This window comes from Citrus sinensis, chromosome 8 (genome assembly GCF_022201045.2).
Source record: "Citrus sinensis cultivar Valencia sweet orange chromosome 8, DVS_A1.0, whole genome shotgun sequence".
Classification (NCBI taxonomy): Eukaryota; Viridiplantae; Streptophyta; class Magnoliopsida; order Sapindales; family Rutaceae; genus Citrus; species Citrus sinensis.
The window spans coordinates 5,575,683-5,601,031 of record NC_068563.1 but is presented as its reverse complement, the minus strand read 5'-3'; the positions used below and the strand labels follow the sequence as shown (position 1 = coordinate 5,601,031).

Sequence of the window (25,349 nt, the reverse complement as noted above, 5' to 3'; positions counted from 1 at the left end):
GTTCTACAACCTCTATTCTTACAAGTCCAAAATTTGAGTTTATTACTACTAAAAACAAAATATCTTATTTAATTTTCAAATGGTCTATTCAAAATGCAACCAAACAATACTAAATTTTTTAAAAAGATCTTATAAAATTAAATAAACACTAATGTCCATTAGATAAGTTATATCGAATAAGCACTAAGTATAATAATGTTAACCTTGGGGGATACAAATCGATTCAACCAATGAATCCTAAAATAATTTCTGAAAATTTAGGACATACAAAAGGTCATCTAATCTAAGGAAAATATAAAAGGACACCTCTTGCAAAACCAAAAAAAGAAAAAAAGAAAAAGAAAATGGTGGTCATTAATCATCTGATGATTCGAATTCATTGGCAAAATAGAACATATTCAAGCCTGATTTTTGACTCTGATGTAATTTTATTTGAACCTCCTATGTAAGACTTTCTTTGACCACTGAAATGAAATGTACCCTATTCTGATCACAAATCATTGCTTCTTGAAGACTTCCCTACAATTTGCTGAATCTTTGGCATGTCTCCACATGTGCCACTGGCTTTCCCTTCAATTTCTGCTTCCCCTGCTCTCTCTTCTTTCACTCCTTTGGCTTTACTTTCACCCTGTTCTCTCTTCTTGTTCTTAAGAAAATCAATTAGGTCTCTAAGTGCAACTTCAGGTACCTCACTCCTCATCAGTCGCTCAGCTACATCAGCAGGAGTCACCATTACTTTCTCTGTCAACTCTTCAATCTCTAAGGAGAATGGATGCTCTGATTCCAAGGTAGTTGGAGCCCAGCATTTTGAACCCACCTGGATTACAATAGGTCATGTGAATATGCACATCCATAAGACCAGGATGCAACAAAGCAGGTCAAGCTTTTCTTTTTGATTGGTTGTGAACACCATGATCCGCTCATCTCCACAACTTGACCATAATCCGTCTATGAAGTTTAACAATCCTGATAGTGTCACCTGAAACTGAAAATCATGTAATCTGGTTCAACATTTATAGGTACTACTGAAAAAGGAAAATTTGCAGGAGCCATTTTACAAGTCCAACCATTGTCCCGTGAAGCATAATTTAACAACTTTGACTGGTGAACAATCTTGTAGATTGTCTGAGCATTATTGCTCACAAACAAAATCCCACATGTATAAATCATAAATGTGTGCTCAAACAATGTTATATGCTATGCCTGTAAAAATTGAAAGGAAAATAGGCAAAATATGTAAGAAAGCTTTTGAATCGCATTTGAGAGACTACTATTAGTGAGAATTCTTTCTCACAGGACTGCCTTATATGACTTACGAACATGAGGGTTTTAGGAAGACCTATAGAGACTATGTGGCTAGCATAAAAAATCATAGTGGGACCTTTTGCCTCTCTTTTTTTTCCCTGGCATGTCATCTCTAAGAATTAGAGATCTAAAACTATGGTGCTTTACAGCTCTTCATCATATTGTCCATTCAAGCTAGTTGCCAGCGGTGCAAACGTTTGCTAATCCTTGAACAAGGATGTTTTTATTGCTGCTGGTGTCCAGCCACAGGGTTTAGAACCTCTCTGAGTCTGGCCAGTAACAAATCACTAAAAAAACTTTCAATGAAGATCATGTAACCTGACACAGAAATACTACAACAAATTCTTGGTTCGCAACTTGTATCACGGTTTAAACATAGACTAGGTGAGCTATCAAGAGACTTGACTCGAATTATTTTTGACAATTAAAAACATGATAGTGAACACTAATATAGAATTAAGTTTCTTACCAGATCAAATCAACCAAGAGTAATCAGAATCATCCAGCTAAAGAAAGAAATAATTACCTGAGGGCCTTGATTAATTCCTGGTCTTGCCGTATAATTCATGTTAGAAACCATAGGATTCACAGCTAGTGCCTGTGCATGCCTATTCTGCAACTCAATGGAACAATCAATGTCCTCCACAACAAGAAGGGACTTGTTCTCTGTGGCAATCAACAAATTCCTCAACTCCATATTCCCCCTAAGAAGAGCAGACAACTCCAAGTCATAGACATCAAAATTGAGGAAATTAGCCATGCCAGCAATCAAGCTTGACTTCCCCCTTCCTGGAGGCCCAAACAACAAATACCCGCATTTCCATGCCTTACCTACTCGTCGATGAAAGTCTTTCCTCTTCAGAAACATCTCAAGATCATCCATTATCATCTTCTTCACATCAAAATCCACAGCCATTGTATCAAACGTGGCTGGAAGACCAAGATTCACGGACTGCCATACATATCCTCTCAGCGAATTTCTATCCTTCAATGCAAAAAGCTTCGAAGTTTTCTTTTCCTCACTTATTTCTTCAGATTTCTTCGACACATGAGGTATGTAACTATCCAAGACTATTTGTTTATACTTCTTGTGAGAACCCAGGTCAAAGAATCTAACTTCTGATTTACCAACAGGTTTGCCCTGAATGCGTGCAAAACGAAACACGGACTCAAACACCTGTTCTTGGACTTGTTTTGAACCGAGCTTCCATTTTAATTGAACCCCATTAAAAATATCAACAATCTCTACATTTTTTTCAACAGAAGATGAAATCTTGGTCTCCTTTTTTGGCAAATTGATTTAGATTCTTTAAACATAGGATGGGATTTTGGGTTTAAGATTAAGCTTTGCAGCTTTAAAGAGCTCGTTTCGTTTTGGTTAATGCTGCTACCATCAAATACTTCAATGAATAAGGTTAACTCATTTGAGAACCTTGAAAAGAAATCTTTCAGTTTAAGAACAAAGAAGGCTCTCACCTCATAAGGCAGCAGAGTTTGAGCAATGGATCGAAGTACCATACCGTGCCTGCTGCAGAAGCTGCTGCAGATACCGTGGTCGTCGTGGATGGCACTCGGGTTTCGCTAAAAAAACTTCTTTTGGTCGCGCATTTTTGCCTGAAAAAATGTAAAACAAAGATGGGGTTTTAAGGCGGTAAAGAAAATGATACCAAGTAGGGCTTTCAATTTATGGGCTTTGGTCGCTCCTCCTCTTCTTCTTCCTTTTTTTTTTTTTTATTATTATTATTTTTATTAATACCGATTTCTTGGTTTTTGGCGGGCGATTCAAAGTATACTTTGTAGTACAGTAGCTTACAAAAGTGAGTTTTCAAGGAAATTAAACTGCCCCGGTATGTATGTTATAGATAAAAGTACTGCAAACTCCATAAACTACTGCTTCTAGCAAGCCTCATAAAATCTACTGAATCTCTAGCCTGTCTCATTTATTACATTTTAAAGCGTTCGAGTAGTTTTTGCCTAGCTCTCTCCTCTCTCCTCTGCTGCTTTGGCTTCACTATCATCATTAGCTCTCTTCTTAGTCTCAAGAAACTCAATCAGGCCACTTAGTGCAAGTTCAGGCACCTCATTCCTCAGCAGCTGCTCAGCTACATCCGCAGGCGTCGCCTTTGCTGTCTCTATCAGCTTTTCAATCTCCACGAAAAGTGGATGCTCTGTGATCCCAAGGTAGTTGGAGGCCAGCATTTTGAACCCACATGGAGTGCAGTATGACATGTGGATATGCACATCCATACGACCGGGGCGCAACAAAGCAGGGTCAAGCCTGTCTTTATGATTGGTTGTGAATATTATGATCCGCTCATCTCCACAGCTTGACCACAATCCATCAATGAAGTTTAACAATCCTGATAAGGTTATAACATACTGAAAAAAGGGAGGGAAAAAAATGTGGCCAAGTCAGGGATTATATACATATGATTTGCTGTTGATAAGAACAGCCATAGCCATTTTACAGATCCAACCCTCTCAATAAAAACCATGTAAATTAATACAAAAATGAACTGACAACAAATTTCCTGATTTGCAAACTTATATCCTGGTGTTAACCATGGACTGGCTTATCTTAGCTATAACAGGGGAATCCGGTTCACTATGAACAATTCGAAACGCGTACGGTACTGATCATTTTACAGTATTAAGAATTATTAAGTTAAAATAAAGAGATGTTGGATGATAATATTACCTGATTTTGTTGTTGTTCAGATCCTGGTATGAGAACACCAGGATTTGTAGCCCTTGCCCGCGAAAGCCTGTCCTGCCGGTCAATGCAACAATCAATGTCCTCCACAACCAGAATGGACTTGTTCTCTGTGGCAATCAGTATATGCCTTAAATCATTATTTCCCCGAAGATTAGATAACTCCAAGTCATAGATATCAAATTTGAGATAATTAGCCATGGCCGCGATCAAGCTTGACTTGCCAGTCCCTGGAGGACCAAACAGTAAATACCCTCGTTTCCATGCCTTGCCTACTCTTCGATAAAATTCCTTCCTCTGCAGAAACCTCTCTAGATCATCCATTATCGTCTTCTTCATATCAAAATCCATAGCCAATGTATCAAAATTTGCCGGATGATCAAGATTCACTGATTGCCATATTGATTTATCACCAATCATTCCTCTGTGAGACCCCAAAGTAAAAAGCTTCAAAGTTTTCTTTTTCTGGCTTATTTCTTTAGACTTCTTCAAGACATGAGGTATGTAAGTACCTAAAACAAAGTCTTTGTTTTTCTTGTGAAAGCTCAGCTCAAAGCATGCAGCATGATCTTTCACCGTATAACCTTTAGTAATTGACCTTTTGTTGATGGCCTCAGATGGGGTTGGTTTTGACTCAAACTTCCATTTTAAGTGAACTCCATTAAAGACATCAACAATCTCTTCATTTTTCTCAACAGAAAGTGAAATATTAGTTTCTTTCCTTGGCAAATTGATTTTGATTCTCTTCACATTGGGAGGGATTTTGGGTTCAAGATAAATCTTTGCAGCTTTAAAGAGCTTGTTTTGGTTGAGACCATCATCATATTCATCAATGACAAAGGTTAACTCGTTAGAAAAACTTGAAATAAAATCTTTGAGCTTCAAAGCAAAGTAAGATTGAACCTCACGAGGCAAGTAATCGCGAGCAATGGATCGAATGACCATAAATGTAGCTGTTGTAGAGGCCACAGCAGATACAATGGTCCTAGTTGATGGCATTTGGGTAGTGTTAAAAATCATTTTTTTTGGGGAACTGGGGATGTTTGGTTTGAGAGAAAATTATGGATCTTTGAGCTAGAAGATGCAGGTAACTGGGGCTGTTTAGTTTGTGAGGAAAATGAAAGACAGTGGTGAGTTTTTGCAATGTTTGAGACTTGGAGTGACTGTGATTATGAGAATGTGTTTGTTTTGCTTTGCATTATTGGTTACCGTCCATTTCATCTTTTCGTCATTGCTTTTCTTTGTCACCAAGAGACCTCAGTTGACCGTGACGTGGGAAGCACTGCTTTGTTGAAAAGTGAAAGAATGGCTTGCAATTTCGAAAGGCAAGGTTGGTGGCACGATTTGTTGAAGTCAACAAATTGTTGGTTGCACCAATAATTGTAGAGAAGTAAAATCAAAATTGTTTTTGTAGCTGAAAAGAAAGAATTGACAAAGGGGATGAATTTGAAAATTAATAATAATTAAAAATTATATTTTTAATTATTTTATTCTTTGCATAGTAATTCATTTCTCCTATAAATAGCTAAGTATTTCATTTATTTGAAATCATCCAAAATTGTTAAGTTTATAAGTTTCTAAGCTTTTGAGAGGAGTAAGAGAAGTGTGTCTGGAGAATTTATATTTCCTGTAGAGTGTGAGAGTACTGGGTATATTTGGGTTTCTGGGAAGTGAGATTCGTTACTCAAATATTGTACTCTATTAATTGTTAAATAAACAATTATTCTTTATAGCCTCCGTGGATGTAGGTTTAATTACCAAACCACATAATTCTTGTGTCTTTTATTTTTCTATAATTATTTGGTGCGCTTGATTCCGCATTCCGCCCACAACATGATTTAGACGTTCATTTCATCTCGACTCCACTAAAAAGTGTTTGCTTCTCAACTAATGTGTCCTAAAATAACTTGAAAGGTTGAAAATGTAAAGATGAAAAGTCCACTTTCTCTAAAATTTAGCTAGAAAAGAAAACAATAAATGGTCCTTCTTGAGCAAGTTTTCAAGCATTAATTTTTTGAACCTTCATTTCAACTTATTTACTTTAAAAGCCACAATATAAATTGGTTAGGGAGAAATAAAGCAAATTGGTTGATAAAAAGAATTAATAAGCTACATCAAACATAACTCAACATATTGGTTAAAATGGATTATTAAACTATGAGAAGTGATTCCCATCTAAGAAATTTTCCACGCTTTATACATTTACAAAAAGAGCAAACTATTCAGTAGATTATCTATTGTCAATGATGGTTTGAATATAGAGGTCTCTCAGAGCTATACCTATAACGTTGCAAAACAACTAGGATTCATAATTGACATAGGAAGCAATAATATTAATTCGGCATTATTAAGCAAAATACAAAGACTTAGAATAAATTAAAAACACACCATAGGTGAAACGACCTGCCTCGAACCCCCCTGGGTGAGTCAATCTAATCTCATCAAAACAAACTTGATAATAATCTAATTAGTAAGGATTCTGCTGAAAATTCGGCAGAGTTTTCTTTATATATATAATACTCTCAATCTACAAATATATAAGACAAGTACTCCCAATATAATTCAATATACAACAAACTTCAGTGAACAACATCCTCAACCAAAATGCTGAGTTTTATATCTCCAGAGTCTCAAAAGATAATATTATAACTAATTTTAATATCTCAGTTTATTCTTAATCTCAAAAGAATAATATAAAAAAATTATACAATCCCAAAATAACGAGATAACCAAGATGTTCTAACAAAAACATCTATATCTTCTAACACCATCACTTGGCTAAAATTCAAAATATAATTATAGTCGCTGGGTCGATCTGGTGTACTTGCAACCTCTTGATAGGGGGAAAATATAATAAAAACGGGATGAGTATAAAACTCAGTGAGATCAGTGAGTGGATAGTAGTTTTTGAAAATTAATTCTTACTTTAAAAAAAATAATCATATTATTCCAAACACGATTTCATCAAACCATATGCGAGAAACCAGTAATAAATCATTTAACATTTAAATCAGATTACTAACCATGAAAAACATATATAACGATCATACATAATAATCATGGAAATCATATCACAATATCATATAGAATATACAAAAATGAAAATCATCACTAAACAAGTACTCAGGGAAATAATCTCATCGTATTCGGATCTCAATGGACGGGCAATGACGTACTCTCTGGGTACCATCACACCCAAATAGGTTTGCTTGATTTGCAATTATTACTAAGCTTTGGACTTAGATGAAATTTGCCACGCATTAGGTTTTGAAAACGTGGCTGTTTAAAGAAGAATAAATGGAGGCCGCATCAACTTTTGTGGAGAAGAAAAAGACGAGAGAGAGAGAGAGTGAAAGAAAGAGAGAAGAGTGAACAATGACACAATATTAAATTTGAGGGTTTCAGTTTCAATCTTTAATTGGACGGTCGGAAGGTGAAATTAACTTTGTTTTTTTTTTAATTTTGAGGGTAAGTTCTTAGTATTATCCTTTATAATTTTACTGGTCTTGATTTTTATTTTATCGTCTCGTTGGCTATTATTTGAGATGCCCACTTATTAAAAAAATAGATATTAGATTATTACTGTAAGTGAAGAATATTGAGATTTATTGATGTTGGCAGCCTCTAGTATTATTTAGAGAATAATTTATGTTGTAATCTCATTAATATAGTGGAAGATTATATCGGACTATAATTCTGTGGTTTTTCTTGTTTTGGGTTTTCCACGTAAAAATGTACGTCTCTGTGGTTGGTTTTTTTTTTTACTTTGGATTATATCGATTTATTTTCTATTTATTTATTTATGATACGTATCCTATTTTAATCACATAAAGAGAGAAAGAGTTTTGTTTCCGCTTAATTTGCAACTAGTTGTGGTAGTCACTTTCCCAACATATGACATTGGCTTTCCTTTCAATTTGGTGCGTCATCCGCTCTCTCTTCTTTTGCTTCTTTGGCTTTACTTTCATCATTTTCCGTCTGCTTAATCTCAAGGACATCAGTTAGGCCTCTAAGTGCAATTTCGGGTACTTTATTCCTCATTAGCTGCTCAACTACATCTGCTGGAGTCACATTTGCTTTCTCTTTCAACTCTTCAATCTCTGTGAGGAGTGGATACTCTGTGATCCCAAAGTAGTTTGAGGCCAGCATTTTGAACCGAAATGGAGTGCAATAAGACATATGAATGTGCATGTCCATACAACTCGATCGCAACAATATATGCAGGGTCAAGTCTGTTTACCATACCGTGCCTGCTGCAGAAGCTGCTGCAGATACCGTGGTCGTCGTGGATGGCACTCGGGTTTCGCTAAAAAAACTTCTTCTGGTCGCGCATTTTTGCCTGAAAAAATGTAAAACAAAGATGGGGTTTTAAGGCGGTAAAGAAAATGATACCAAGTAGGGCTTTTAATTTATGGGCTTTGGTCGCTCCTCCTCTTCTTCTTCCTTTTTTTTTTTAATTATTATTATTATTTTTATTAATACCGACTTCTTGGTTTTTGGCGGGCGACTCAAAGTATACTTTGTAGTACAGTAGCTTACAGTTTAATCACCGTTAAATGATTAGATTTCATTAATAGTGTTGACTTCTTTAATTATCTAACGGTGATCTTATGACTTATCACAATCTGTTACTTACTTTTGATTTATTTGATCTAAAGGATGAAAGATGAGTTTGTTGTGTAGTTGGTGAAGAGCATGTAATTGGGAGAAATTGGTAGTTAACAAAATAGATCACGTTGAATTAGTGGCAAATAGTTAGTTGGGAAGTTAAGATTTAACCCTCTTCTGCAGTTCTGCTTAATTGTCATAATTAAATGGTTAATTATGAACTTTTGTAAATCAAATTTTCAATTATATTCTTCATTAATTCCTTATGACATATTCATACATAATGATGCACCAACCAAACTTTTCATTGATATATAAAGTCATAGATAATATCATTTTCATCCATGGAATGATATAGCAGGATTCCAAGCAAAACCCTGCCACCATAAGTGAGTTTTTAAGGAATTTAAACTGCCCCGGTACGTATGTTATAGGTAAAAGTACTGCAAACTCCATAAACTACTGCTTCTAGCAAGTCTCATAAAATCTACTGAATCTCTAGCTTGTCTCATTGATTACATTTTAAAGCGTTCGAGAAGTTTCTGCCTAGCCCAATCCTCTGTTTCTTTGGCTTCACCATCATCATTAGCTCTCTTCTTAGTCTCAAGAAACTCAGTCAGACCACTTAGTGCAAGTTCAGGCGCCTCATTCCTCAGCAGCTGCTCAGCTACATCCGCAGGCGTCACCTTTGCTGTCTCTATCAGCTTTTCAATCTCCACGAAAAGTGGATGCTCTGTGATCCCAAGGTAGTTGGAGGCCAGCATTTTGAACCCACGTGGAGTGCAGTATGACATGTGGATATGCATATCCATACGACCGGGGCGCAACAAAGCAGGGTCAAGCCTGTCTTTATGATTGGTTGTGAATATTATGATCCGCTCGTCTCCACAGCTTGACCACAATCCATCAATGAAGTTTAACAATCCTGATAAGGTTATAACATACTGAAAAAAGGGAGGGAAAAAAATGTGGCCAAGTCAGGGATTATATACATATGATTTGCTGTTGATAAGAATAGCCATAGCCATTTTACAGATCCAACCCTCTCAATAAAAACCATGTAAATGAATACAAAAAATAACTGACAACAAATTTCCTGATTTGCAAACTTATATCCTGGTGTTAAACATGGACCGGCTCATCTTAGCTATACCAGGGGAATCAGTTTCACTATGGACAATTAGAAACACGTACGGTACTGATCATTTTACAGTATTAAGAATTATTAAGTTAAAATAAGGAGATGTTGGATGATAATATTACCTCATTTTGTTGTTGTTCATATCCTGGTATGAGAACATCAGGATTTGTAGCCCTTGCCCGTGAAAGCCTGTCCTGCCGGTCAATGCAACAATCAATGTCCTCCACAACCGGAATGGACTTGTTCTCTGTGGCAATCAGTACATACCAAGAACCAGACGATCGAACAAGGAAATACAGGCAAATCAGCATTTGCCAAGTGGATCGCACTAAATTACAACGCATGGTATACAACAGGAGGTGCGTACAAAGACTTAGCTCAAGCATATGACGAACAACCAGACATAGCCATATTCGACTGTGCCAGATCAACAGAAGACTCAATCAGCTACAGATTTCTTAAATGTCTCAAACAAGGCATCATAAGCAAAATAAAATATTTCAGTCGTAGTGCTTGGATAAAAATACCACATATAATTGTATTTGCTAATTTCAAACCATGTACATCAAATGAATACGATAATAACGGCAGACTCACAAGAAAAACCGTATTATCACCAGACAGAATGTATTATATTAATTTAATTGTTTCCTTTTTCTTTCAAATCATTCATTCTTTCCCAAAGAAGCAAACACTAACAATAGAAGCATTAGGAGGCATAAACGAATGGACCACCCTTGCATACATGCCCTGGAGGTCATGTGTTATGGTCACTCTTCGTTTGTTTCCACTCCATTCCTGGACTCGAGTACGGGACAAAGCCCTCAACTCTTCGAATGTAAGCTAAGTGTTATTTGATACGTTTTTTTTTTTTCATTCTTGAACATTTCGTTAAATTGCTAACATAAACCAAATGATATACAAACAATCCATAACGTTCACACATTGTTCAACAAACATTCATTCCTTACAAATTTCGACATTACATCCATCTGGAACACCACCAATAACCTTACAACATTCTTTACAAAACTGAATACGGGCACACTTATGCCCCCATTTACATCACACTTATAATAATCTCTAATAATATCATTAATATTATTAACTTTCATTAATTATAAAACTTATTACAATCGATTACATAAGCTTTACATTTAGCTAATTCAACATCATAATCATTAATGAATACAACTAAATGCTTATCAAACTTCATGAAAAACCGATCCATATCAATATTAATTACCCCATAGTTTCCATCTAAATTAACATCCACAACCTCCATGTTGCCATTATCATCACACCAATCACTCAATGATATTACAGTGTTACGGTTCTTCTCAACAGACCAATTACTAAAATCAAACCCACACTCAGCGTCTTCATCATCACTATCCACCATCCCATAATCAACGCCATGAGCATAGGGAAGAGAACGGCCATGAGCATAGGGAAGAGAACGGCCATTCGATATCAAATACCCACGTCTACGGAAAAACTCAACTAACTCCATCCTCTCCATATTAAAAGGGATTAATACAAACACAAAATCATGCTCACATATTTCAGAAACTATACTATGCATCCACCCCTTACTGAAACTCAAATGAGAACCACACATACCTTTCCTCTCCATTCTCTCTCTAACCTCTACGATCCTGCTCTCCTGCTCCCAAAATGAAGCCGATCAACACATATTTATAGCCAAACACTGAGCGGGAAACCGAATATTAATTCAACTTCTTCAAATTCCTTCCAATAAACTAAATTTGATAACTAATTGAAATCCACCAATCACAACAAACTACAAGGATTGACAAACACAAAACTACGTAAACCAAACCATAATCAAAACAAATTGTTTAAATTAAACCACCGACTCACCTACTTTAAAGTGCAAACCGACTAACCAATTACAATGCCTTCCTTTCAAAAGAAGGCCGACAACACACGGGCCTATGACCTTTAACAAAAGCAACGAATAGCCAAGTAACTTCGGTCCATCCATCAAGTATCCACACGGGCACTCCAATCACTGTTTTCTACCAATTAGCCACCCCACCATCAACGCACACCATTACGCCACCGAAGATTAGACAACTCCAAGTCATAGATATAGAAATTGAGATAATTAGCCATGGCCGCAAATCAAGCTTGACTTGCCAGTCCCTGGAGGACCATACAGTAAATACCCACGTTTCCATGCCTTGCCTACTCTTCGATAAAATTCCTTCCTCTGCAGAAACCTCTCTAGATCATCCATTATCGTCTTCTTCATATCAAAATCCATAGCCAATGTATCAAAAGTCGCCGGATGATCAAGATTCACTGATTGCCATACTCCTCTATGAGACCCCAAAGTAAGAAGTTTCGAAGTTTTCTTTTTCTGGCTTATTTCTTTAGACTTCTTCAAGACATGTGGTATGTAATTACGTAAAACAAAGTCTTTGTTTTTCTTGTGAAAACTCAGCTCAAAGCATGCAGCATGAGCTTTAACCCTATAACCTGTAGTAATTGGCCTTTTGTTGATAGCCTCACGTGGGGTTGGTTTTGACTCAACTTCCGTTTTAAGTGAACCCCATTAAAGACATCAACAATCTCTTCATTTTTCTCAACAGAAAGTGAAGTATTAGTTTCTTTCTTTGGCAAATTGATTTTGATTCTCTTTACATTGGGAGGGATTTTGGGTTCAAGATAAATCTTTGCAGCTTTAAAGAGCCTGTTTTGGTTGAGGCCATCATCGTATTCATCAATGACAAAGGTTAACTCGTTAGAAAAACTTGAAATAAAATCTCTGAGCTTCAAAGCAAAGTAAGATTGAACCTCACGAGGCAAGTAATCGCGAGCAATGGATCGAATGACCATAAATATAGCTGTTGTAGAGGCAGCTGCGGATACAATGGTCCTAGTTGATGGCATTTGGGTAGTGTTAAAAATAATTTTTTTTTTTTTTGGGGAACTGGGGATGTTTGGTTTGAGAGAAAATTATGGATTTTTAAGGTAGATGATGCAGGTAACTGGGGCTGTTTAGTTTGTGAGGAAAATGAAAGACAGTGGTGAGTTTCTAACAATGTTGGAGACTTGGAGTGACTGATTGTGAGAATGTGTTTGTTTTGCTTTCCATTATAGGTTACTGTCCATTTCATCTTTTCTTCATTGCTTTTCTTTGTCACCAAGAGACCTCAGTTGACCGTAAGGTCCGTAACGTGGGAAGCACTGCTTCAGACGTTCATTTCATCTTGACTCCACTAAAAAGTGTTTCCTTCTCAATTAAGGTGTCCTGAAATAACTTGAAAGGTTGAAAATGTAAAGAAAAAAAGTACATAGATTCCGCTTTCTCTAAAATTTAGCTAGAAAACAAAACAATAAATGGTCCTTCTTGAGCAAGTTTTCAAGCATTAATTTTGTGAACCTTCATTTCAACTTATTTACTTTAAAACATAAACATTTTTTTTCTCTTGTTTGTGGGTGTGGGACTGTTTGGTTTGTGGGAAAAAGCACAGTATTTGAAGGGGATGAAAAGGTAAAGGAGGTTTTGGTTGTTCTCTTTGTTTCTTCACTGTCAAGAAAGAAAATTGCAGACGATATGCAATTATATGATCCTTGAAGCTGGCTTAGTATTACTATTATGGCACTCACTACAGCCTATACTCCCGATTCAGCATTGCTTGATTCGCCTCTCTTCGTAATCTTCTTCCTCCTGTCTTTGATGAATCGGACAGTGTTAGGGAAACAAATACTATCTAAAGTTTTATGACTTGAGAAATTTTATGCATATTTATATAGGCTCTATGACCTAAATAGATAAGGGAAACAAATGCCAGCTAAACAAGTAATCCTAAACTAAATAGGAAATTACATGAATAAACTGGCCTAAAATAATCTTTATATTTTAATTTATGTTTTTTAAAAGTTGATCTGATGGACAAGTTCAAATCAATTTTATAATTCTCTCCTTCCCAAAAATTAGAATAAGAGTGACCAGCTAAATATTTATCTATCTATATTATATGATCATTGTCTAATTATGTCAGAGTGTACGAGTCTAAAAGTTTTACATCTACGTGGTTTTCTCCCGTGATAGCTTTCATGCTAAAGTATATTTTCATTAGATAAAGTATGGTTAGGTATAACACTACCCTTTAGATTTTGAATTAATCAAGTTCTTCTTATACCTTTATTTGACTCAAATTTCTATTAAAATCGCATTATTAATTTGTCTTCGTAAAAATAACATATGCCACAAATTCTTAAACTCGGGATATCCAATCTGGATTTTTAAAGTGTGGGAACAGTTAGAAAAACGCATAAACCGTACAGTTTAAGTGCTTTAAGTCTTTAAAATCCCGCGGTCTTAAAGTTTTTCTGAGTGTTTCCTGTACTTTATGATCCTGGATAAAAAAATTGTTATATATATATAGGGAGGGAGAGAAGCAGAGAGAGAATATTGAATGTAATTAACATTAGTATAATCTTTATAAATTAATAGTGTTATAATCATAAAAAAATTTATTATTTGTAAAGTACATTTACTATTCAATGAACATATATTTATTCAACTAAAAATTTATTGTATGTTACCAATCTAAGGATAATACAATAACTTTAGAACATATTACGTACAAGTAAGCACTCAAAGTATCAATAATACTTTGTAATTTTTTATTGCGATTGTACAAGTTAACCCTATAACTTATAGATGAATAATAAAAATTAGAGATAGATCTAATATAAATTTATATTTCAATTAATAATAATAATATTATTATTATTATGAGGTTATATTTTTTAAATACCATAGTCAATTATATTTCTATTTTTATCAAATTATTATTTTATGACATGAATGAGACCATCAACAGAGTTATATCATAAGAATTTTTTTTTTATAAAAAACTTATTAATATAGCCTAGCTATTAGCCCAAGTTGGGACAAAAAAAAAATTATTACATAACAGAGGTTATTACTTTGTCGAACATTAATTTATAAAGGTTATACTATACCTTTCAGATAGGGATCGAGAAGAGTCTATTTACTGTATTTAAGGTATTTTTTTGCAAGCTTTTTGTATTTTTTGAGAGAACTCCAGTTTATGAATTTGGTTTTTCTTATATAAGTAATTTGATGAGCAAATTTATTCTAATATTATGTGACATGAAATATGTCTTATTATAATTTTTCTTAAAAATAATGCAATTTTCTTTTAGCATAAGTAAAATAATGATGATAACAATAACAACAATATCGTGCAAGTTAACATTGCATAATGTTACTATGTTAGGGATATATTTCAAAAGAAAAATGCAAATTATGTCTAACGGTGTGTTAGATTGAGGAATAAAAAGTTTAGGATTGGATTGTTTTGAGAAATTATAATTCAACTCAAAATAAATTAACGGACCACTCATTGGTCCAATGGTGAGGATCTCATCACCTCATTTTTTTCAAATATGCTTTAACAGTTTCACTTTCACTTTAATGAAATTCTATTTTCTTATATTCCTTATATCTACTTTCGTTTTTATTTATTGAACAACAAAAGTTTTCACCTAAGATGCCGTTTTATTTTCTCATCTTGTAATGTCGACATAGACTAAAATTTTAAAAAGAATTATTGAACTCTTCAAAATTTCGATATGACGGCATTTTGAGTGCACATTTACAACGTTTCTATGTGCTGGCTGAGGATATTCGTAGGAATAGGATGTGCCTAATTTTCATATATGAAGCTATGTTTTCAATTGGAGTTGAACAACTATAGCTTACGATCTACAAAAATGTACCACAAAAATTTACCTCTTGTTATGCATGATCATAAGTCATAACAAATTGCCGCAAAAATATAATTTTCATAAATACCAAGTCATAGATAATTCCAATTAAAAGTAACTAGCCAGTTATGTGGATGGTACAGATGACTAAGATGAGTCCTCAATTTTAACTAAAATTTACTCCTCGTTGTCAGATTCTTCATAATCGGTTTCCTAATCATATTTTTCAGTACTACTTTCTATTGCCAGTGCTCTTTGCTCCGTTTCTTTTTGTTCACTCTCGTCAATGCATCAAAGATTGGTTAATAAGACTCAACAAAAAATCAGAGCCCTAAACAGAACTTAAATACATCCTAAATCATGTATTATGATATGTAGCAATTTAAAATCATGCAAATTAAAATCCTAAATAAAGTGATAGGAAAACATGTGGAAAATAAGAAGAGTAAACTTATCAACCATTATGATTCTCTCCTAAACAAAAGTTTGAATTCATGGTATGAGTAATAGCGTAATTTATATGGAGTCTTAAAAAGCGCTATTAAATTTAGAAAAATAAACTTTTTTCCAAAATTTATCCCACGAATAACCCTACTTATAATTTTAATATACTTATTAATAAGTGTTATGCCGTATATGTTTTCTAATAAAAACCGAATTTCCATAATCTAAAATGATGGAATTAGGCGTTACAAAAGTAGTTTGAGGCCAGCATTTTCAACCCACATGGAGTGCAATAGGACATATGAATGTGCATGTCCATGCAACCCGGTCGCAACAATAAATTGAGGGTCAAGTCTGTCTTTATGATTAGTTGTGAATATTGTGATCCTCTCATCTCCACAGCTCGACAGACTCCATCTATGAAGTTTAGCAATCCTGATAAGGTCACTTTTGGTTCTTGATTGACATTTGTTACTGGTTTGATTGCATTAGAGTTCACAGGATTCAAAGTCTTTGCCTGTGAATGCCTGCCTTGCAAATTAATAGAACAATCAATGTCCTCCACAGCAAGAATGGACTTATTCTCTGTGGCAATCAACACATTCCTTAACTTCGTATTATCTCTGAGAGTAGTCAACTCCAGGTCACAGACATCAAAATTGAGATAATTAGCCATGGCTGCAGTCAAGCTGGACTTCCCTGTTCTTGGAGGACTGTATAACAAATACCCGCGTTTCCATGCTCTGCCTACATTTCTATAAAACTCTTTCCTCTTCACAAACCTCTCAAGATCATCCATTTTCATGTGCTTCATATTAGAATCCATTGCCAGTGTATCGAAAGTGGCTGGATGATCAAAGATTCACAGATTGCCATAAGTCTCTCCCTCCGTACATCCTGTCCTTTAAAGTAAAAAGCTTCAAAGTCTTCTTTTGCTTGCTTATTCCTTTACTCAAAACACCTGTTCTTGGGCTTGTTTTGAACCAAGCTTCCATTTTAATTGAACCCCATTAAAGATATCAACAATTTCTTTATTTTTTTTTCAACGGAGGATAAAATCTTGGTCTCCTTGTTTGGCAAATTGATTTTGATTCTTTTAACATAGGGTGGGATTCCGGGTTCAAGATAAAGCTTTGCAGCTTTAAAGAGCTCGGTTTGATTAATGCTGCTATCATCAAATTGTTCAATGACTAAGGTTAACTCATTTGAGAATCTTGAAAAGAAATCTTTCAGTTTAAGAACAAAGGAGTTTTCTCGAAGTACCATAGCCGCGGCAGCTGCAGAAGCCGCTGCAGAGACCACGGTCTCGTGGATGGCTTTTGGGTTGCGCTAAAAACTTCTTCTTGTCGTGCATTTTTGCCTGCTGGGGTTTGTTTGGTTTCCAAGAAAAAATGTAAAACAAAATGATATCAAGTAGGGCTTTTGATTTATGGTTTTGGTCGCTCTTCATTTTCTTTTTTTAATTAATATCGATATCTTGGTTTCTGGCGGGTGACTACAGTACTTTGTAGCACAGTACCTTACAGTTTAATCACCGATGAATGATCGATTTTATTAATATTGTTGACTTTTTAATTATCTAACGGTGATTAAGCTATAAGATAGAGTTTCTATAAGTTGATCATAATCTGCTCCTTACTTTTGATTTATTTAATCTAGAGGATGAAAGATGGGTTAGTTGAGTAATTGGTGAAAAGCATGTAATTGGGAGAAATTGTTAGTTACAAAATAGATCACGTTGAATTACTGGTAAATAGTTAGTTGGGAAGTTAAGATTTGATCCTACTTCTGCTTATTTATCATAACTAAGTGGTTAATTATGAAATTTGTCAATCTAATTTTTAATTATATTCTTTATTAATTCCTTTGACATATTTATCCTGTTTTTCCGCATGAGTACTATCAAATTTTTTTTTTTTTAAATTATCATCTCAATCAACGATGGCTCCCAAAGCCGTGCCCATAATAATAATAATGTTGTGAGAACAAATATAGAATTTATACATAATGACACACCAACCTAACTTTTCATTGATATAAAGTCATAGATAATATCATTTTCATGCATGAAATGATAGCAAGATTCCAAGCTAACCCTGTCACAATAAGGGAGTTTTCAAGGAAATTAAACTGCCCCAGTATGTGTGTTATAGATAAAAGTCTACAAACTCCACAAACTATTGCTTCTTGCAAGCCTCTATAAAATTATTTACTGAATCTTTAATTAGCTTGTCTCATTTATTCCTCCGAGATTTCGAGAACTTTCTTCTCAGCCTGCACAGCTCTCTCCTCTGCTTCTTTGGCTTCACTACCATCATTAGCTCTCTTCTTAGACTCAAGAAACTCAATCAGGCCACTTAGTGCAAATTCAGGCGCCTCATTCCTCATCAGCTGCTCAGCTACATCCGCAGGAGTCACCTTTGCTGTCGCTATCAGCTTTTCAATCTCCACGAAAAGTGGATGCTCTGCGATCCCAAGGTAGTTGGAGGCCAGCATTTTGAACCCACTTGGAGTGCAGTGGGACATGTTAATGTGCATGTCCATGCGACCGGGGCGCAACAAAGCAGGGTCTAGCCTTTCTTTATGATTTGTTGTGAATATTATGATTCGCTCATCTCCACAGCTTGACCACAATCCATCGATGAAGTTTAACAATCCTGATAAGGTTATATGATACTGAAAAAAGGGAGGAAAAAAAAAATGTGGCCAAGTCAGGGATATATATTTATATGTTTTGTTGATAAGAACAGCCTTAGCCATTTTACAGGTCCAAACCATTACCTGGTGAAGCATAGCAGAACACCCGTTTTTAGATGGGTGAACTTTGTCTACATACAGGCAACATTCTACAGTTTCTCATGTGCATATCTTTGCTATCCTAGAACTAGGAAATTAAAATCGCCAGAAACTTCTCAATAAAAATCATGTAAATGACTACAAAAAATAACTGACAACAAATTCTCTGATTTGCAAACTTATATCCTGGTGTTAAACCTGGAATGGCTTAGCTTAGCTATACAACATGTACGGTACTGATCATTTTACAGTATTAAGAATTATTAAGTTAAAATAAAGAAATGTAGGATGATAAGATTACCTGTTTTTGTTGTTCATATCCTGCTATGAGAAAATCAGGATTTGCAGCCCTTGCCCGCGAAAGCCTGTCCTGCAACTCAATGCAGCAATCAATGTCCTCCACAACCAGAATGGACTTGTTCTCTGTGGCAATCAAAATATGCCTTAAATCATTATTTCCCAGAAGATTAGACAACTCCAAGTCATAGACATCAAATTTGAGATAATTAGCCATGGCCGCGATTAAGCTTGATTTGCCAGTCCCTGGTGGACCATACAGTAAATACCCACGTTTCCATGCCTTGCCTACTCTTCGATAAAACTCCTTCCTCTGCAGAAACCTCTCAAGATCATCCATTATCATCTTCTTCATATCAAAATCCATAGCCAATGTATCAAAAGTCGCCGGATGATCAAGATTCACTGATTGCCATATTGATTTATCACCAATCAGTCCTCTTTGAGACCCCAAAGTAAAAAGCTTCAAAGTTTTCTTTTTCTGGCTTATTTCTTTAGACTTCTTCAAGACATGAGGTATGTAAGTACGTAAAACAAAGTCTTTATTTTTCTTGTGAAAGCTCAGCTCAAAGTATGCAGCATCAGTTTTAACCCTATAACCATTAAATGGCCTATTGTTGATAACCTCAGATGGAGTTGATTTTGACTCAAACTTCCATTTTAAGTGAACCCCATTAAAGACATCAACAATCTCTTCATTTTTCTCAACAGAAAGTGAAATATTAGTTTCTTTCTTTGGCAAATTGATTTTGATTCTCTTCACATTGGGAGGGATTTTGGGTTCAAGATAAAGCTTTGCAGCTTTAAAGAGCTTGTTTTGGTTGAGGCCACCATCATATTCATCAATGACAAGCGTTAACTCGTTAGAAAACCTTGAAATAAAATCTCTGAGCTTCAGAGCAAAGTAAGATTGAACCTCACGAGGCAAGTAATCGCGAGCAATGGATCGAATGACCATAAATGTAGCTGTTGTAGAGGCAGCTGCGGATACAATGGTCCTAGTTGATGGCATTTGGGTAGTGTTAAAAATCATTTTTTTTTTGTTGTGAGTGGGGGGGGGGGGGGGGAGGATTGGGGATGTTTGGTTTGAGAGAAAATTATGGATTTTTGAGGTTAGATGATGCAGGTAACTGGGGCTGTTTAGTTTGTGAGGAAAATGAAAGACAGTGGTGAGTTTTTAACAATGTTGGAGTGAGTGTGAGTGTGAGAATGTGTTTGTTTTGCCTGGTTTTGTAGGCTTCCGTTCATTTGATCTTTTCGTTGTTGCTTTTCTTTGTGACCAAGAGACCTCAGTTGACTATCACGTGGGAAACACTACTTTAGACTTTCATTTCAACTTGGTTCCATTAAAAAAATGTTTCCTTCTCAAATAAGGTGTCCTGAAATAACTTCAAAGGTTGAAAATGTTTAAGAAAAAAAGTACATAGATTCCGCTTTCTTTAAAATTTAGCTAGAAAACAAAAATTAGTGGTCCTTCTTGAGCAAGTTTCCAAGTAAACAGTCCTTTTTGAGCAAGTTTTCAGGCATTAATTTTGTGAACCCTGCTTCTTGAGCAAGTTTTCAGGCATTAATTTTGTGAACCTTCATTTCAACTTATTTACTTTTAAAGCCACGGTATAAATTGGTTAGGGAGAAATGAAGCAAATTGGTTAATAAAAAGAATTAATAAACCACATCAAACACAACTTAAGATATTGGTTAAAATTGATTATTAAACTGTGAGAAGTGATTCTCATCTAAGAAAATTTTCACACTTTGTACATTTACAAAGAGAGCAAATGAATCAGTAGATTGTTTATCATCAATGATGGTTTGTACGTCAGAGCTGTACCTATAATGTTGTGTTTACTTCTCGAATTAAGGGATCGGAATCCAAAATCAGAATTATTGACAACGTTTATTTCGTAAAATAGAGTTGGGAATATAAATCGGAATCATGTGACCCACCACAATTTAGAAATGAAGAATGAGAAATTCATTCCTAAGGGAGGTGGGAATGAATCTCCCATTCCTAAGAATGACTATTTTGCCCTCCCCAAAATTAAAAATGCATATATTGTCCTCATTTACAATTAATCAATATATTATTATAATTAATTAATAAATTAATTAATATATTATTAACAATAGTTATTAATAATTATAATTTTTGATAAATAATCACAATAATTAATATACTATTATAATAATTACTAATATAATTATTTTAATTAATTAATATATATTATTAATTAATATAATTATTACTATTAATTAATATTTTAGTATATTATTAACAATAATAAATTAATAATTATAATAAATTAATTAATAATTTTAATAATTATTAATATAATTATTTTAACTAATTCATATATTATTATCATTATCAATTAGTTAATATACTATTATACTAATTATAAATATAATTATTACTATTAATTAATTTATTAATATATATTTAACAATAATATATTAATAATTATAATTTTTGAATAAACAATCACAATAATTAATATATTTTATAATAATTATAATTATAATTAATTAATTAATTTTAAAATTAATTAATTAATATATTATTAACAATAATTAATAATAATAGCTTTTTAATAAATAATCACTATAATTAAAATATAAAATAATAATTATAATAATAATTCATTAAGTACTTTTTAATAACTTGTTACAATCTAATTCATTCCGATTTCAATTCCTATATGTCAAGTAAACAACTTATTCTAATTACCATTCCAATACATTTCGATTCAAGCCCATTCCGATTACTGACAAGTAAACGCAACATTTGTACATTTACAAAGACAACAAATGAATGAATAAATTGTTTATCATCAATGATGGTTTGTATGCAGAAGTCTCTCAGAGTTGTACCTATAATGTTGAAAAACAACTAGGATTTATTAATCCGGCATTGTTAAGCAAAATAAAAAGACTTAGAATAAATTAAAAACACACCATAGGTCTTCCAGCGGCCTTACAACAAATTACAGCTTGCTTCTCCAAATTACTTGATAATCTCTAATCATTCCACAATGCAGCAAAAACATACATTTCGCAGATACTAAGTCAGAAATTTTTCAATTGAAAGAAACTACCCAATTATGTAAATGCTGTAGATAACTGATGTAAGTCCCCGATTTTAACTACAAACTGGCCACTTCTTGCTGTAAACCACCATAAAAATTTAATGAATCTTTATCATGTCTTGACTCTTTCCTTCACTGGTTTCCTCATGAAGTTCTTGAATACTTTTTGCTTCCATTGCTCTTTGCTCTGCTTCTTTAGCATCTATCTCATCGTTGTCCCTCTTCTTCATCTTAAGAAACTCAAGTAGGCCACTTAGCGTAATTTCAGGTGCCTTATTCCTCATCAGCTGCGCAACTACTTCTGCTGGACTCACCTGTGTTTACTCTATCAACTCTTCAACCTCCGAGAAAAGTGGATGCTCTGTGATCCCAAGGTACTTGGAGGCCAGAATTTTGAACCCACATGGAGTGCAATATGACATGTGGATGTGCACATCCATGCGGCCAGGGCGCAGCAAAGCAGGATCAAGCCTGTCCTTATGGTTGGTTTTGAATACAATGATCCGCTCATCACCACAGCTGGACCACAATCCGTCTGTGAAGTTTAACAATCCTGATAAGGTGATCTGAAATTGAGAAACAAAACGTGATTTAAGTCATGCATGTATATAGGATTTGTTGATTCGAACAATCTTAAGAACCATATTACTAGTTCGAGCATCATATTTTGAAGGAAAATGTAACAAATTGACTGCTCGATTATATTATCCCTCCTATTTCCTATTGATTTTGCTCTAGGAATTAGTAATCCAAAAATTGGAATCCTATTGCTAGGGTATCTGGAGGAACCACTTTATGTAGAATAATTTAGAACTTCAAAACACTTTTTCACTTTCTCAATATCTAACTAGAATATTTTGGGCTGGTGCCATCGACAAGTTTCAGATCCTCTGGTTCTAGCTACGTATTGACAAAATTACCAAAAGTTTCTAAAATCCTCTCTACAAATAAAATCAAATTCCTGATTTGCAGCATCTATAAATACTGGTATTAAACATGGATTAAGAATCATTAGGTAAAGAAAAAAAGATAGGATGATAAAATTACCTGATCACGTCTTGGACTATGCCAATCAGGACTTGCAGTTCTGGCTTGTGCACTTCTGTCCTGCAACTCGGTGCAACAATCAATGTCCCCCACAACCAGAATGGACTTATTCTCTGTGGCAATCAATACCTTCCTTAAATGCTTATTTCCCTCCACACTAGACAGCTCTAAGTCATAGACATCAAAATGGAGATAATTAGCCATGGCAGCAATCAAGCTTGATTTCCCGGTCCCTGGAGGACCGAACAGCAAATACCCGCGTTTCCATGCCTTGCCTACTCTCCTGTAATAATCTTTCCTCTTTAGAAACCTCTCAAGATCATCCATTATCATCTTCTTCATATCAGTATCCATAGCCAGGGTATCAAAAGTGGATGGATGATCAAGGATTGCTGATTGCCGTGTATCGTGATTTATCCTATTACAGTTCAAAGTAAAAAGCTTCAAAGTTTTCTTTTTCTTGCTTAACTCTTTAGATTTTTTTAAGATATGAGGTATATAAGTACCCAAGACAGTTTCTTTATGCTTCTTGTGAAATCTCAGCTCAAAGCAGGGGACACGGTCTTTAAACATGTAGTTGCCATTATTGCAAAGCTCCTGATCCGGGGCTGGTTTTAACTCAAACTTCCATTTTAGGCGAACTCCATTAAACACATCAAAAACCGCTTGATTCTTTTCAACAGAAAGCGAAACTTCGGATTCCTTCTTTGGCAAGTTGATTTTAATTCTATTCACATTGGGAGGGATTTTGGGTTCAAGATAAAGCTTTGCCGCTTTAAATAGTTTATTTCTGTTGAGGCCATCGTCATATTCTTCAATGACAAGCGTTAACTCACTGTAAATTCTTGCAATAAAGTTTTTGAATTTCTGATCAAAGTAGGAGCTAACCTCATCAGGCAAGTATTGCCTAGTGTAAGATTGAATAAGCATAAACGTAGCAGCTGCAGAGGCAGCCACAGACATCACGGTTGTTATGGATGGCATTTGGGTAGTGTCCAAAAACATAATCATTTTTTTTCCTCTTGTTTGTGGTGGTGGGACTGTTTGGTTTGGGGGAAAGAGCACAGTATTTGAAGGGGATGAAAGGGTAAAGGAGGTTTTGGTTGTTCTCTTTGTTTCTTCGCTGTCAAGAAAGAAAATTGCAGACGATATGCAATTATATGATCCTTGAAGCTGGCTTAGTATTACTATTATGGCACTCACTACAGCCTATGCTCCCGCTTCAGCATTTCTTGATTCGCCTCTCTTCGCAATCTTCTTCCTCCTGTCTTTGATGAATCGGACAGTGTTAGGGAAACAAATACTATCTAAAGTTTTATGACTCTTGAGAATTTTTATGCATATTTATATAGGCTCTATGATCTAAATAGATAAGGGAAACAAATACCAGCTAAACAAGTAATCCTAAACTAAATAGGAAAATTACATGAATAAACTGGCCTAAATTAATCTTTATATTTTAATTTATGTTTTTTAAAAGTTGATCTGATGGACAAGTTCAAATCAATTTTATAGTTCTGTCTTTCCCAAAAATTAGAATTAGAGTGACCAGACAAATAACTATCTATCTATGTTATATGATCATTGTGTAATTATATCAAAGTGTACGAGTCAAAAAGTTTTACATCTACGTAGTTTTCTCCCGTGATAGCTTTCATGCTAAAGTATATTTTCATTAGATAAAGTATGGCTAGGTATAACACTACCCTTTAGATTTTGAATTAATTAAGTTCTTCTTATACCTTTATTTGACTCAAATTTCTATTAAAATCGCATTATTAATTTGTCTTCGTAAAAACAACATATGCCACAAATTCTTAAACTCGGGATATCCAATCCGGATTTTTAAAGTGCGGGAACATTTGAAAAAACGCATAAACCGTACAATTTAAGTGCTTTAAGTCTTTAAAATCCCGCGGTTTTAAAGTTTTCCCGAGCGTTTCCCACACTTTATAATCCTGGATAAAAAAACTATTATATATATATAGGGAGGAAGAGAGGCAGAGAGAGAATATTGAATGTAATTAACATTAGTATAATCTTTATAAATTAATAATGTTATAATCATAAAAAAATTATTATTTGTAGAGTACATTTACTATTCAATGAACATATATTTATTCAACTAAAAGTTTATTGT

The 25,349-nt window shown here is 34.5% G+C and overlaps 2 protein-coding genes and 4 pseudogenes across 2 annotated transcripts; all 6 read right to left on the bottom strand.

Moving 5' to 3' along the window:
- Positions 1-137: 137 nt before the first annotated feature.
- Positions 138-2,948, bottom strand: LOC102618456 (AAA-ATPase At3g50940-like; annotated as a pseudogene).
- A 187-nt stretch (positions 2,949-3,135) lies between these two features.
- LOC102609517 (AAA-ATPase At3g50940-like) lies at positions 3,136-5,325 on the bottom strand. The gene is made up of 2 exons (XM_052432453.1): positions 4,004-5,325; positions 3,136-3,684 (listed from the first exon to the last, which is right to left on the bottom strand). The coding sequence occupies exons 1-2, from the start codon at positions 5,036-5,038 to the stop codon at positions 3,280-3,282; spliced, it is 1,440 nt and encodes a 479-aa protein (XP_052288413.1). The 5' UTR covers positions 5,039-5,325; the 3' UTR covers positions 3,136-3,279.
- Positions 5,326-8,915: 3,590 nt separating this feature from the next.
- On the bottom strand, positions 8,916-12,686 carry LOC127899238 (protein HYPER-SENSITIVITY-RELATED 4-like; annotated as a pseudogene).
- A 3,535-nt stretch (positions 12,687-16,221) lies between these two features.
- LOC127899237 (protein HYPER-SENSITIVITY-RELATED 4-like) lies at positions 16,222-17,550 on the bottom strand (annotated as a pseudogene).
- Positions 17,551-17,960: 410 nt separating this feature from the next.
- On the bottom strand, positions 17,961-20,341 carry LOC102609232 (AAA-ATPase At3g50940-like). The gene is made up of 2 exons (XM_006487165.3): positions 19,081-20,341; positions 17,961-18,659 (listed from the first exon to the last, which is right to left on the bottom strand). The coding sequence occupies exons 1-2, from the start codon at positions 20,107-20,109 to the stop codon at positions 18,222-18,224; spliced, it is 1,467 nt and encodes a 488-aa protein (XP_006487228.3). The 5' UTR covers positions 20,110-20,341; the 3' UTR covers positions 17,961-18,221.
- Positions 20,342-21,839: 1,498 nt separating this feature from the next.
- On the bottom strand, positions 21,840-24,693 carry LOC102631284 (AAA-ATPase At3g50940-like; annotated as a pseudogene).
- Positions 24,694-25,349: the final 656 nt, after the last annotated feature.

What these genes read in the sequence shown, in the direction of transcription:
- LOC102609232 (XM_006487165.3), bottom strand. Translation starts at nt 20,109, where the DNA reads ATGATTTTTAACACTACCCAAATGCCATCAACTAGGACCATTGTATCC. An exon ending in GATATGAACAACAAAAACAG is followed by an intron (nt 18,660 to 19,080) that starts GTAATCTTATCA and finishes CCCTTTTTTCAG; the next exon opens with TATCATATAACCTTATCAGG.
- LOC102609517 (XM_052432453.1), bottom strand. Translation starts at nt 5,038, where the DNA reads ATGATTTTTAACACTACCCAAATGCCATCAACTAGGACCATTGTATCT. An exon ending in CTGAACAACAACAAAATCAG is followed by an intron (nt 3,685 to 4,003) that starts GTAATATTATCA and finishes CCCTTTTTTCAG; the next exon opens with TATGTTATAACCTTATCAGG.